A 14862-nucleotide genomic window follows, 5' to 3' on the forward strand; every position below is an offset into this window, starting at 1 on the left:
CAGTCTAAATTTCCAGGGTTTGTGCAGGCGTCACCAAGTCAAAGCTAAGACTTTTTAAGACCATTATGAATAAAATTTAAGACCAATATCACGACAGAGAAGTTCCAAAGAAATGCAGGGGAACAAAACTAGAGGTATTTATTTAGGAGTTATAAATATATTTATATAGATACAGATAGATAGATATAGATATATTTATATAGATATAGATATATTTATATAGATATAGACATATAGACATATAGATATATAGATATAGATATATTTATATAGAATGGCCAATGGGGAACAATATTGGCCCAAATTTTGAATGAATCAATTCTTTGATTTTTTCCAAACTAAATCAAAGCAGAAAACATTTTCACCATTAAAAACACCTTCATCATCATCATCATCATCATCATCATCATCATCATCATCATCATCATCATCATCATCATCATCATCATCACATTAAACATGGCCGCCACCATTGGGTATAAACTCAGGGTTCAGGATCCAAATGTTTCAGATCTGCTCGTCCTCCAGGTCAACAAAGGAACCAGATAAACGGTGAAATGTGTTCATCTGTGGAGGAGTGAAGGCCGAGCGGCTGCAGCCGGGCCGGGTCGCCGGGCCGGGTCGCCGGCTTCCCGCCCAGGGCACAGCGGGGCGGCGTTGGTTGGGAATATAATGTGAGGGCTCTACTCTGCTGTGTGAGAAGCAGCTGAATCCAGGCTCAAGACCGTGGAGAGACACCAAGTTAACCAGCAGCTGCACTTCCACTCAGATCCGCCTCCCGTCCTTAAAGCTGCAGCAGCTTCATAGAAAAATATCTTTTTACATGTTTGTACAAACTGATAGTTTAATATGAGACAGATAATCTGAGAATAAATCAATCTCCTCCACCTTCTCGCTAAGCTAGTTTTGTCGTCAGAAGAAACGTTCTAAAACAGCCAGTCAGAGGCAGGAGGCGGGGCTTAACGCTGTCAATCATTGTTGTTAATTAACTCCTTAATACCCTAAAGGTGGAGAAACAACTAACTGTTACAGGAAAACTGTTTAACCTCTGCTGTCATGGGCGGCTATGCTAACTAGCCTTAGCATTCGCAACATGAGATCGATCATTTCTCAGATTATTTGTCTCAAACATGGCGACAGTTTTAACAAATATGTAAAAACCTATTTTTAATGACATCCTGCAGTTCTACAAGCTGCCAGCAGAGGCAGCACTGAGAGGCAGACGCCTGGTGGAGGCAGGAAGTCTCTGAGGTTTTCAGCTGATTCTCATCACACTTGATCACTTCATCAAAGTTCAGAGGCTGGTTCCCAACGCACCCACAGGGCCGGCGGCGTGGGGGTGCGTTGGGAAGACGTGCGTCCCAGGCCAGCTGAGGGGTTTGATGGAAGCGAACGTCTGGGCGGTAGGCGGGGTTACCTAGATCTTGACCTCTCTATGGCCTTGAGCTCCTTGTCCAGGTCGTCCTTCTTGTCCAGAGACTTGGAGTCCTGCAGCAGGTTCTCGTCTCCCTCGTCCTCAGACTTGATCTCCGAACTCACCGAGGACGTGCTCTGACCCTGGAGGCCGCCGGACAGGGCTGCAGCGGGACCGCAGGGGTCAAAGGTCAAATACAACAGGCAGGGGAGAAACTAATCCCATCCCCAGTGCTTCAACTGAAAGATTAACTGATGACATCATCCATCCATCCGTTGATCCAACCAACCAACCATCCAACCATCATCCATCCATCATCCATCCACTTGGTGACCCATGACCCCCCTGAGGTCCTCCACCCCTACTTTTGGAACCCCTGATTTGAATCATTGTCCCAGGCAGAGTAAGATAACAGATTACTGTTATAATAATAATAATAATAATAATAATATTATTATTGGACATGTCCAGCTGTTTTCAGTCATAATAACTGCATCATTTCCAGCCAGTAATCATCTAATAGCAACAGGACGTAACTTGTGATCCGTCTCTGTAACCTGAACAGGTGATGGAGTGAAGCAGAGATTTTCCCTTTGATCTGCAGCCTCGTCTGTTTGACAGAGTTATGAAGGGAAGCAGCGTTTCATCAGGCCGCTGGTTGAACTCTGCTGCCAGCGGACTCATTTTCAGGGGTATGAAAACCGTCCAGCTCAGGGATGATTTGCTGCACACTGAGCTCCAGCTGCCTTCCTCCTCAGTATTCAGATTTGTTCGGCCTCCTCATCGGCTCTTTAACGCTCAGGCAGTGAAGGGCTCCTCCAATTTAATCACAAAAACTTTTTCAGACTCATTTTCAGCTTTGTTTGCAGCTTAATTATTTATTTTACGCTTTGCTAACTGGTGCCTGATGGAAATGAAGGCAGAGTTTGTTTATCAGGAAGAAATGCACTGAAAGGTTTGTTTAGAGGAATGTATCCATTTAAAAATGTTCAGATTGATGTTGCTATGACGATCAATAACTGATATTATTTTGTTAGCAAATCATTTTGTTGAACTTTTCTAACTTTGGAAACATTTTTATCCTTTAGCATCATTACTAACTTTAACTTGTAGATTATTATTAGATTTAACATGAACGTGTGGGCTTTCAAAATAAAAGTCCAACTTTTAAAAGTGTAAATATTTAAAAGTATGAATGAACCTAAAGTAGCAATAAACAAAGGTCCCAACCTTTCAAAATAAAGGTCTATGTTTTACAGATTTGCAATAAATTGGATTTTTATAAAGTGTGTATAGAAGCAAAGAATATGTTGGACCTTCAAAATAAAAGCCTTCCTCACTAACTGGTTTAAACCTGCCGGGTCGGGTCGGGCCGGCGCCGGGCCTTACCGCGGTACGGGTCGGGCTGGCTGAGGTCCGGTGAGGTCGCCGACTGGACCGGCAGCTGAGGAACCGACACCTGACCCCCCATGGAGTGGCCGCCGCGCAAACTGCCCACGCTGCCGCCATCTTCTCTGTGGGAGCCCACCTGCAGACAAACAGAGGAGACCGTCACATCCGGCCTGCAGAGGGCGCTGTGGGGAACCGGCCTGCAGAGGGCGCTGTGGGGAACCGGCCTGCAGAGGGCGCTGTGGGGAACCGGCCTGTAGAGGGCGCTGTGGGGAACCGGCCTGCAGAGGGCGCTGTGGGGAACCTGAACACTGCAGGGAGCAGAAAACCCCACAGGATGTTCCACATTAATGTTTATCTCTGTTTATGTTGAATAATTAATTTATCTGGATTAAAATAAAAAACACCTGGATTATTCTGAATTTAAGATGGACGAACTGTAAATTTAGGAATTAAATATTTTAATAATAATCTTAAATTTGACTTCATTCATTCTAAATCTGTTGGATTAAACTGAAATTGCAGTGAGTTGGTTTAATTTGTTTTAATAAATATGATGTAATTATAAATAAATTGGGCTGAATTTTATTGTAATAATAATAAAAAAATAATTTAGATATTATTTTGGCTTGAATTGGAATGTTAAAATACAGATTCATTTAGACTTGATTAATCTGGAGAACAGAGATTATTTGTATTAATCTGGACTGTAATGTTTATTAATTCACTGGATTAAATTAATCCGTTTAACACAAGAAGAAAACGAACTTTGGAGTAAAGAAATAGGAAATATGAGTCGTTGGTGATTATTTGCTCTGAAATAACTGATGCTTTTATTATTCTGGGTAAATTCAGATTAAAATCTTTAAATTATTTTTGATGTTTTTCTCATTATTCTGAAGAAATGTGACGTTATTAAATGTTTTAGATGACAGAAAGAAGTCATTCAGGGAGGATTTCTTTGACTGATCATTACAAACGCAGTAGTTTTATTATGAATCCCTATAAACTGTATTTCTCTAAATAAAGCATCATGTCCTAAAATTAAGATCTTAAATGTGATTTTTATTCCTTTGTTTTCATCGTTTTCTGCTCGTCTGTAGGTGCTGCAGTCCCGCCTGTGCCCAGCAGAGGGCATCGTCCATCTTTCTAACAGCAGAACTTCTTCTTCAGGAGTTTCCACCTCTGCGCTCCGTCCTCTCCCATCTTTTATCAGTTTTCATGTCGATTTCAGATTCAAATTCAAATTTAGATGTCAGAAATTTAAATTTCTTTTTGTTCTGGAAGTCTGGGGTTTCTTTTTGTTTTTCCCTGTTTTTCCCCAGGGGTGTGAGAGAGAGTAGTTTACTGAATCCTGTCCATCTGTCTCACTCACACACACACACACACACACACACACACACACACACACACACACACACACACACACACACACACACACACAGCACAACTGACAATTATCTTAATGCCCATATGTTTAATTGTGGGATTTGTAATTCCCAGGGCTGCGCGCGGCTTCCAGCGGGGACTGGCGGCGTTGGCACCGGATGGGTCCCGACTCGTTCTGCGTACGGCTGATTGGGGCGCCAACGTCTGCGGGCGCCACGCGCCTCAAAACGCCGTTCCCCTCAGCTTTGTTTTTAATTTGGGACGCATCGGCAGGAACGGTCACTGGATCTGAACCGAGACGGAAAGTCAAAATTAGCCTCCTGACACTTTTTTTTGTTTTTTCTTTGTTATTTCTAAATATTTCAGATCAAACTAATTTTAATATCAGAGAAAGGAAATCTAGAAAAAGCTGCTTTTAAATGATGAAACTTGGGTTTTCCAGCATTACGGTGATTTTTCTCATTCAGATTTAAAAAGATCTGGGTGATGAAAATCTGAAATATTTTTCATAACACAGATTTATTGTTAAGAAATAATTATTATTTATCTATTGTCTATAATAAATAATAATAATAATTATTAATCAATAATAATTATTATTTATAATTTATTATTATTATTTATAATAAATAAGAATTATTTGTTATAATTAATAAATAATAATTCTTATTTCCCCGCTTTCCATTCTAAAAATAAAATTACAAATAACATTTTCCATGTTAGACTTTTCTAATGTTAATATTTATTCTTGTAGAAAATGACCCTGATATTTTGTCGTAATGTTGACCTGAACCGAAAGTCCAAATAAATGAAGCTGTAACCCAAGATGGCCGCCCTGGACGTGATGACATCACTCAATGAGTTCATTAGTGAAAATAAATCCAGATTTTCCCCAAAAATAATTCTTCAAAAACCAAAAATTTATTAATCAATAAAACTGATTTATCGGCCAGCCCTAGACTAAAGTCCAAACTTTGACTAGGCCGCTCCAGAAACCTTTGTTTCTGTTTTAACGATCATCAGAGTTTGATGCAGAACCAAACTCTGCTTGAGTTTTAGGTAAACTGGATCTTCAGCTGTAGAATCTGATTACAGCAACAGGAAACAGGAAACGGCCCCTCAACCTGTTAGCTGGTTGAGCCACATCTGGCAGCAAAAACGGTTTTATTTCAGCGTTTCTGAGTTCTGTTCATCCACTTTATCCAACTCCTGTCCGTCTGCCTAGAAAGTCCGGTTCGTACCATAAAACTGAACTCTGGTTTGGTTACAATTCATATATGAACGCCAAGTGGACCAGAGACCGCTCCAAAAACAGGAAGTTGACTACAGCGCAGGGCATTCTGGGTAAATATGACCAAAACAAATGCTAGCTAGCCAACGCTAGCAGGAGAAACGGCTCTTGAAATCCTTAAATCGCTAAAATCTGATGACACTCCGGTTTGGTGAAGCAGGAAGTTGCTCTCAGTGTCTTCAGAGGTTTCTGTGTGGTTTCCTTCAGTGGTTGTTGGTGCAGCGCCCCCACAGGCCAGGAGGGGAACAGGTTGAGAGGAACAGATGCTGCAACCAAGTCTCTACTGAACTATCAGGGGGGAAATTTTCTTTTATACACTTTTAGTCCAGACTTTGGAAAAGTGGAGAATCAAATTTGTGCTGTTCTTAAACTGCAGTCCGGGGCCACGTGAAATCATCCTCAGGGTCCAAAATGGCCCCAGGGCCACATGTTGGGTTAACCTGCGGTGAATCGATGTGGATAAAATAAAAAACTTTGATGTAAATGGTCTTTAATTAAATCTGAACTGATTTCAGTTGCAGAGAAAAACAGAAAGAAAAACTTTGATTTTACTGAATTATTTGATTTTTATTCAAACTGGAGAAACTTTATTAAACTGAATCTGTTTCCAAACCTGCAGGTTGAATTGATTTAAACTGAATTTCTTTTTAACTGCATCATGTTTATATGTAAACCCGGTCCAGTTAATCCAGTCCTGTTTGGAGAAATGCAGCAAAGCCCACCTTCGGTTTGCTGTGGAGTAAATAAAGTGATTTTGGGAATCAAATCCCAGTCTGCAGTTAATCCAGCTGGCTGACAGCGGCTCCTGCCCACCACATGCCAAACTCCCGCTCGCTTCATGCAAATATCACAAAATGTCGCCGGCGCTCGGCGGCGTGCGCGCTCCTTCCCAGACCTCCTTCTTCTCGCTCCTTTGTTTATTACTTGCAGCTCCGTCTTTCGCTCTGCCTTTCATCGCCGCCTGGATTCGCAAATGCAAAATGGCAGCAGGCAGACAGGGTGGCGTACATTTTTAATGGAGGGTTTTTATATTTTAAGAAGCCGTCCCTCATTTAGTTCAACGAGGAGGAGCAGACAGAGAGGAAAATATAAATAAGTCTGAAATAAACCGGGTTAGTCAGAGAAAGCCACGCCCGGTTGCCACCTGACGGAGCCGCCAACAACCGCATGGAAACAAAACTAACCTCAAATTATTGTCAAACACCGTCGGCCTGGACTAAAACAACCTAAAGGTTAAGAACTACACAGAGGTTTACTTTCCAGGAGTTCTGATGGAGATTTCGTCAAAACATGAGATTATTTCCACCATGAAGTCAATTTTCACTTCTGATGTGATGAACTTTACCTGGACGGCTGATAAACAATCAAATTCATCCGCAGCATCAAGATGTTGAAAACTTTATCGTAAATCATCACTGTTCCTCATCATTTCTCTTTATTTCCTTCATGCTATTTGGTTTTTCCACTGAGGAGAAATTCCAATAAAGCCGGTCGGGATAATAAAGATTCGCAGGAGGAGACGGGAGCAGAGGAGGTGCTGAGTGGCTGTCATGTGTAATCCTGCTGATGGCTGCGACCGTCGCAGAGAGAGAAACGGCAGGAGGAAGACGAAGGAGAGGAAACGGAGAGGAACCTCTGGGCTGAGACGACACACACATCCAGACAGATTCATCACGCGGCTGGAAACGCTAACGGACAAGTCTGCTCCCGAAACGGCAGCCACGCCACCGACAGGAGAAATGTTTCACCAACTCTGTAAATTGTGATATTTCATCTCATATTAGCCGGATTTCTGCAATTTCCAATTGTCGTTTCCAATTATCTCAGATGAAGCACATTTGGCCACGAGAACAGAGGAGTGGAGGAAATGAAAGTGGAAGTATAATCTGAGATAAACAAAGACTGTTTAGGTTTAGCGCTGTGGAGCCGGATCGACCCGACAACAACAAGACTCAACGGCTCTGCTGCGTTTACAGGGAAACTGTTACACAGTCTTCAGGTAAAAACCTGAACCTTGGAGACAAACCAACATTCAGCTTTCTACCATCCAGTCAGTTTTTATGGTTGTTGGGTTTTAGAAGGTGCTACGATGTCAGATCCATTCAAAACATGCAAAACTTTCCAAGACAAAACCTTAAAGAAATGTGGCAAAAGCAAAGGAGGCGGATTAGCAGCGACTGGCTGGTTTCATCCAGGGATAACAGGAATATCATCTCTGCACACGGAGATTAATCTGCTCAGATTTCATGATCATCCTGAGACAGTCTTCAGTCAGAGGGTTATTGAGATTCGTTGCGAAACTGACTGCTACTGGAGAAGCTTCCTGTCCACAGCATCCACAACGTATGATAGAAACCCTGAACTCTGACGATCCGAGTTAAAACGTTGGGATGAACTGAAACATTCTCTCTGTCCTAACAGATATTTCTGTTGGACTGCCGTTCTGAATATATAAACCTTTAAACGTTGAAACATTTCGGACCAATTTTATGATATTATTTCAATATTTCATTAATATTACTTCAACATGTGAAATCTACACAAAGGAATGAACCCCAGCCTCTCAAATATCCTCCAGTTTTTAAATAATAGTAACAAAAAACAATTTATTCCTTTGTTAAATCACAAATTAACTGTGATGAATCACATTTTAGTTACACCATCTAACAACACAATTATCTATTAAATACAAGGAATAGAGGAGAAACTACCAACTGAATGGCTCAAAAATAACAAAATAAGAGCTTTGGAGTGGTCTAGTCAAAGTTTAGACTTAAAGGATGACCTAAACCTGACCGTTTATGCTGAAAAACCTGCAATGTGCCTAAAATAAAACTAGTTTAACCCAACCAGTTGTGAGGTTTAGGGGGGAATTACTTTGGTAGAAACTCAGACACCAAAGTTTCTTCTTTATTGGTGTTAAAACTGGTTTGATCTGAAACATGCAAATGTGAGAAAAGAAAACAACAAATGGAAGAAAATCTTCCAAAATTCCCCCAAAGTGCAACAGAACCAGTCCGGTTCTGAAAGCAGAGAAACGGATCAGAGATTTAAAGTGTAAATAAAGCAGAGTGGACATTTCCAAACATGGCAGCAAAGCGCTGAGTCTGTCCTCTGTGACAGAAAGCACCTGTTACAACACAGCAAACTGTGGAGGCTGGAAAACGCTGCAGCTTTTTCCAGCGGCGTCACATGGATGCATGCATGAGTTCGTGTAACGAGCCCAAAGCCAACAGAGGCAGACGTGTGGCAGACTGCTGCATGTCAGACAGAACGGGAAATTACAAACGTTTACAGGAACATGGAGGGGAAAAAATGAGTCCATGTGAGGCCGTTTGTTTTTATTAGTTCTGATCGGATCCTTCATAAACAGACAACAATGAGCTTCAGTAGAAAAGTTGAACTTTTTCTACACAAATTAAAGGTCTATAACACAAATGGTTTGAAGTTGGTTAGAAATATTTGGATTTATTGCACAGTTTTTCGTCTGGAATTATTTTCAACATATTTAACTATTTTCCACAGGAAGCGCCCGTTACTTTCTTCAAAAATAACAAAATAAACGGCTCAGCATAAATTCTGCACCTTTGATCCCAACAGACATAAACTATTCAGACCAGGAGCCAAACACAAGTCAAACTGATTTATGACAGTTTCTCCAGTTTTTGCAACTTTGGAAATTCACAGATTATTTTGCATAAATGAGTAACTGAGTTTCAGTGCTGCTGACTCCCGCCTGTAGGTGGCAGTGTTTCTTCCACTCCACTGCTGTCGCCTCTCTGACTTCCTGTCTGGTTACAGCCAAAATGCAACAAGTAAAAAAAGTCACATTTACCGTCATACGTAAAATGAAAATATCGTAAATTTTCTTGCAAAAGTTTTTTTAAGTAGCAACTAAAAAATTTAAAAAACTAAACTTACTAACTAAACTATCCTCCTTAAATCTTGTTAATTTTCTCAAGTTTAAACCTGGATCAGTATTCAATTATTTCACACAAAATGAAAAAATAAAATATTTTTTTGTATAAAACTAACATTTTAGCTAAACAGATTTGTTACTTTAGTAGTTAGTATATAAAATTAATCAGTTTTTCTTCATTTACTTAATTAAAAATGCTTCTTACAAAGTTCTATATTTTCCAACTTATTATATTTTTACACAGATATGATGAGATTTATTTATGAGACGGAAACCCAGTGCATAATGTTGCATTAAGCCATTATGAAGGTTGTTTCGTTTTATTTATCTAATTATCTTTATAAACAACAGGCTGCACACTGATGTGTAATGATCATAACCTTTTTTCTTCATAAATATTCATAAAGCGCTGTACACTTCTAACACAGAGACTAAAGGTGAACTTAATTAAAATTACAATATTACCATATTTTAGCTCCCTTTATTTGCATACATTGTACTTTGAATAGGACGCAAACATGTTTCAAATTAATGAGAACCAAACAAATTTTGGTTAAAATCTAATTAAAATATGAAAAAGCATAAGAGGAGGAATCGTAGCAGCTTCCGCCCCACAGACTGATGTTCAACAAATAAATCCTTTTATCATTAGATGTTCAGATAACTCAGACTGTCATGTTGTGCCTGACAACACAGGGAACGTTAATCTGCACAAATCAAAGCTCCCGCTCTTCTGAAAGCTTTCCATAAGATTCTCCACAGCAGGGATTAGTTAAAACAATCGTCCATGATATCTCTGCACAGCGTTCACTGGAACAACTACTAACTCCAAAGTAACTTTCATCAGCTTACAGGAATGCATTTCCTAAAAGCACAGCATTACGAAGCATTAGGGGGTTTTACGGCAAAGTGATGCAGATTATGAGTCAACTCTCTTACTGTAACGCTGCTTAATGGAAGCAGAGAGCAGCAGGGGGTTTCAGTCGCTTAACCTTTCCCATCTTTCCCAGAGTCGCCCTTCAAACTCATCAGCTATGCAGTAAAACAAACAGCAGGACTTTATAGCGGCAGAGAGAAACATGACTTTCCAGACAGCCATTATGACTTAGTTAAAAGAAGCCGCAGTGCCCACAACGAACAGAAAAATGAGCCCAGACTCCAACAGCGCGTGACATCCTGGATTATTGAAAACACACACGAGACTTTTCAAATGGTTTTTCACGTATGACATGGAGCGAGGTCTTTTGTCTGCAGACTTCTAGGTAATTAAAAGAAGTGAATAAACTCAACCAGGCCGCGTTAGTAAAAGTCACTGCTTGAGGTTTTTAGTGTAGCTTTTAGTTTTAATTTTAACCTTCCTAAAAACATCAATAAATGTTGTCTTAATGTACTCTGATGGTAAGTAGTCTTTTACTAGCATAGTTAGCGAGCTGTAAAATCAAATTTAAAACAATCCCTTTGTTGCACAGAACAACACTTTCAGGGCTGTTGCTTCTTTTCCAGGAAGGAAAAGTGTTTTTCATAAAGTATTTTACCTGAACACAAAACAAAACCCCTGAACAACTCTTATCTTTTTAATAATGGATCATTTGTTTAGTATAGAAACAATTAAGTAAAAATAAGTTAGAAAAAGTATCTTTTGTTTTTCCTCCATTTGCCAATGATAGTTAGCATGCTATAGCTCTACGTTAGCATGCTATAGCTCTACGTTAGCATGCTAAAGCTCTACGTTAGCATGCTATAGCTCTACGTTAGCATGCTAAAGCTCTACATTAGCAGCCATTTTCCTTCTATTTTTTGTTACAATGCTAGCTAACTTAGAATGCTAACAGCTATAGATATTCTCAGAAATGTGCTTTTTCCGCATTCATGAAATGTTTGTTTAGCATAGTTAGCAAACTGTAAAGCTAAGAAACAGTCATCATTACCATAAACTATTTTTATTTTCCAATTATTTTTTTTTGTCTTGTGCCAGAATGCTACATTAGCCTGTAGCTTGCTATAAAATTAACTTAGCATAACAACTTTTCTAACAGCTTTAGAGCTTTTTGTAGTCATGACAAGTTTACTTACAAAGTTTAATCAAAACTCAAAGGCTAGCATGCTAACAGTTCAACAATCAGTAGTTTTTTCTCCTTTTCCGGTGAAGATCAAGTTTTTAACTTAGGATACTGTTAGCATGCTCGCACGCTAATTCCAGTTTTTACCTCTATGAAAATCAAGTTTATGTGGAAAAGCTGTGCTAATCGTAGCATATTTACCAAATTACTATTTCAGATGTGTTTATTTTGCTAAAAATGTTACATTGCTCAAAAAGTATAAGAGACAAAAACAAACAGTTTCCCACATCGTTAAAACACAACTTTAAGAGCATGTTATTCTGTTTTATGAGTATTTATTCTCAGTCTGGTTCTGTTAACACATCACTGACTTTATTTTTAGTCAGAAAAGGAAGACAGTGACATCAATCAAACTGGAACGAACTGGACTTTATGTCTTCTCTTTTTAGGATTAGTCAGTAGGAAGAGTGTTTTCACTTTTTAATGTTGATCTGCTTTAATATCCTAAAGAGAAAAGCAGAAAACACTCAGATTGAGGAAAGTTACGAATATTTTCTGACATGTTACCTCATTCTGCTCCTGTAGCTTCATAATGGAGGCCAAAAACCTTGAGCCTAAATGCCGAGGCGACCTGGCGGATTGTTAGGACATATGCATCTACTTCTGTGTTTACGATGCACTCATAGCTGTGAACTGTATACGTCTCAGTCCCACATCAGCTTACCACCTGTTTTCCCAGAGTTATGATCTCAGCCTGCAAGCGTCTCGGCCCCGGCGCTGCCAAACTGCAGACAGCTGTGTGTATGCATGAGCATGAAAACAGAGCGAGTCCATCAGGACGGGAAGATCAAAACACCAATCGCAGCAAAGATGTCACCCAGTAAATATGTGGCGAAACAAGAGCAATGTGTGTGGAGACAGAAGAGCAGGAACAACCATGAAAAACTGCAGGCGAGGAGAGAGTTAAACTGAAGAACAGGCTTGATGCAAACACAATGCCGTCACTTTTTCAAACATCCGTCTTCCTCTGAGAGTTCCTGTTTACGCTGCGAACAGAGAGAACAACACGCAGGGCAAGAACTGCCTGCTGGCGTGTTCATGGTCAAATTATTCAAAATAAAGAATGGCTGGGTCACATCGCTTTGGCTGAATTTAAGTCCAGACTTTGTCTAGGCCAGTGTGGTTAACTCCTGGTCCTGGAGGGCCGGAGGTCCGGAGGTCCGGTCTGCTGCAACCTTTAGATGTTTCTCTACCTCAACACACCTGAGTCAAATAATGAGGTCATTAGCAGGACTCTGCAGAACCGATCGCTCCGTTCCACTGGAGAACCGATCGCTCCGTTCCACTAGAGAACCGATCGCTCCGTTCCACTGCAGAACCGATCGCTCCGTTCCACTAGAGAACCGATCGCTCCGTTCCACTGGAGAACCGATCGCTCCGTTCCACTGGAGAACCGATCGCTCCGTTCCACTGGAGAACCGATCGCTCCGTTCCACTGGAGAACCGATCGCTCCGTTCCACTGGAGAACCGATCGCTCCGTTCCACTGGAGAACCGATCGCTCCGTTCCACTGGAGAACCGATCGCTCCGTTCCACTGGAGAACCGATCGCTCCGTTCCACTGGAGAACCGATCGCTCCGTTCCACTGGAGAACCGATCGCTCCGTTCCACTGGAGAACCGATCGCTCTGTTCCACTGCAGAACCGATCGCTCCGTTCCACTAGAGAACCGATCGCTCCGTTCCACTGGAGAACCGATCGCTCCGTTCCACTGCAGAACCGATCGCTCCGTTCCACTAGAGAACCGATCGCTCCGTTCCACTGCAGAACCGATCGCTCCGTTCCACTGGAGAACCGATCGCTCCGTTCCACTAGAGAACCGATCGCTCCGTTCCACTGGAGAACCGATCGCTCCGTTCCACTGGAGAACCGATCGCTCCGTTCCACTAGAGAACCGATCGCTCCGTTCCACTGGAGAACCGATCGCTCCGTTCCACTGGAGAACCGATCGCTCTGTTCCATTACTGCTCAATCAATCACTATAACCAATTCAGACAGTTTAAACTTATCATCCTCAAAATATCCAACAACATCAGCGGTGATGTCATGTTTTGTTTTCCTCACATCATGAAGAACATTTTTCAGCTTCAGTTTCATCATCCTGACATTAATCCACTGTTTCTCTGAGCTTCAGTATTTCTTCGCTCCAGGACGTTTCGGTGCCTCCGGCAGGTTCAGCTGTACGATAATGAGCCTGTTATTCCACCGGCTGACACTCCACACCCTGAATAAACACAAACTGTGGCCTCAACGGGAGCGCAGGCCAACATTTACGCCTCCAAAGAGTCCACAAGCAAACGCACCTCTCACTTCAGGCTCATTTCTCATTAAAACTGTTTGGATTTCCTTCCACACAGATAAAAAGTAAAAGGTAAAAATATTATCCTTAACACCAACTGTTTTCTCAAGCTAAATCTCTGCGGCGATCAGTGGAGCTTTGAGCCAAATCTGGAGGAGAACCAGAGAAGTTTCTCTCTTTCAGCAAAGAACACAGTTGGTGCTTAAAAAGAAAGTACACCCTCTTCAAAACCCAGAGTTTCCCTTCTCTCAAAGTAATAATACAATTAAAAACAACATTTAGTCGGTTTGGGAAGACATCAGCAGGAACTCTAGAGAACTGAAGCCACGTTTTCATCCAGCTGGAAACGGGAATCAGTTTCATTTCTATTAGTTTACAGTGAATAAACCAGGTGAATCCTGATGTCATCAGATGTTGACGTGACGTTCGGCTGTAATAATCAGGAAGTAAAACTAACAGACCAAACATCCAACCTGGGAAATATTACCAAGCTCTGTGCCTCTGGTAAGGCCCATAGTTTTCTACCTCAGATGTTTTTGCATCTCCTCTTTAGCGCCTTGAGGGTTAAAACTTTTCTGTCGAAATTAAGAAAGTTATTTCAGATTTTCCCGTTTCCATCAACTTTTTACAATGCGCACAAAAATAAAAGGGAGAAAAAGACGCTGATGGAAACACGGAAAATGATGATCAGTTAATGACTGAATTTTATTGGTCACTTTCCGTTTTAAAAGCCTGTAAAAGCAGCATGTGGGGATTACTCCCAACCCCAGGCTCGATCTAAAACCTCGAGCGTTTCGGTTCTTCATGAATCTTTGCTGAATCTGTTTCTGAGGTCGGACCCGACCTGCTGGTTCCCAGGTGAGCGTCAGGTAGGAGGTTCCTCTGAGGTTCCTCTGAGGAACATGTTGGTGCATCTGGATCTGTTTACAGTGAGCCGTAACTCAGGCTCTCTGTGTCCAACCCCCTCCTGATGTCACGCAGCTGTTTGGTTCTTTATGTTTATTGTTTTAAGGCCTAAATGTGGAAAACATCCCCGCTGCAG

At 41.2% G+C, this 14862-nt stretch overlaps 1 protein-coding gene across 1 annotated transcript in view; it reads right to left on the reverse strand.

The window, feature by feature from the left end:
• The window catches only part of LOC122846867 (transcription factor 4-like), a 169430-nt gene that overhangs the window by 7025 nt on the left and 147543 nt on the right, over positions 1–14862 (reverse strand). The window contains 2 exon segments of the mRNA XM_044144105.1: positions 1418–1577; positions 2804–2942. Coding sequence (XP_044000040.1) covers positions 1418–1577; positions 2804–2942 — 299 coding nt within the window.

The sequence above is a fragment of the Gambusia affinis genome, linkage group LG17, assembly GCF_019740435.1.
Source record: "Gambusia affinis linkage group LG17, SWU_Gaff_1.0, whole genome shotgun sequence".
Lineage (NCBI taxonomy): Eukaryota > Metazoa > Chordata > Actinopteri > Cyprinodontiformes > Poeciliidae > Gambusia > Gambusia affinis.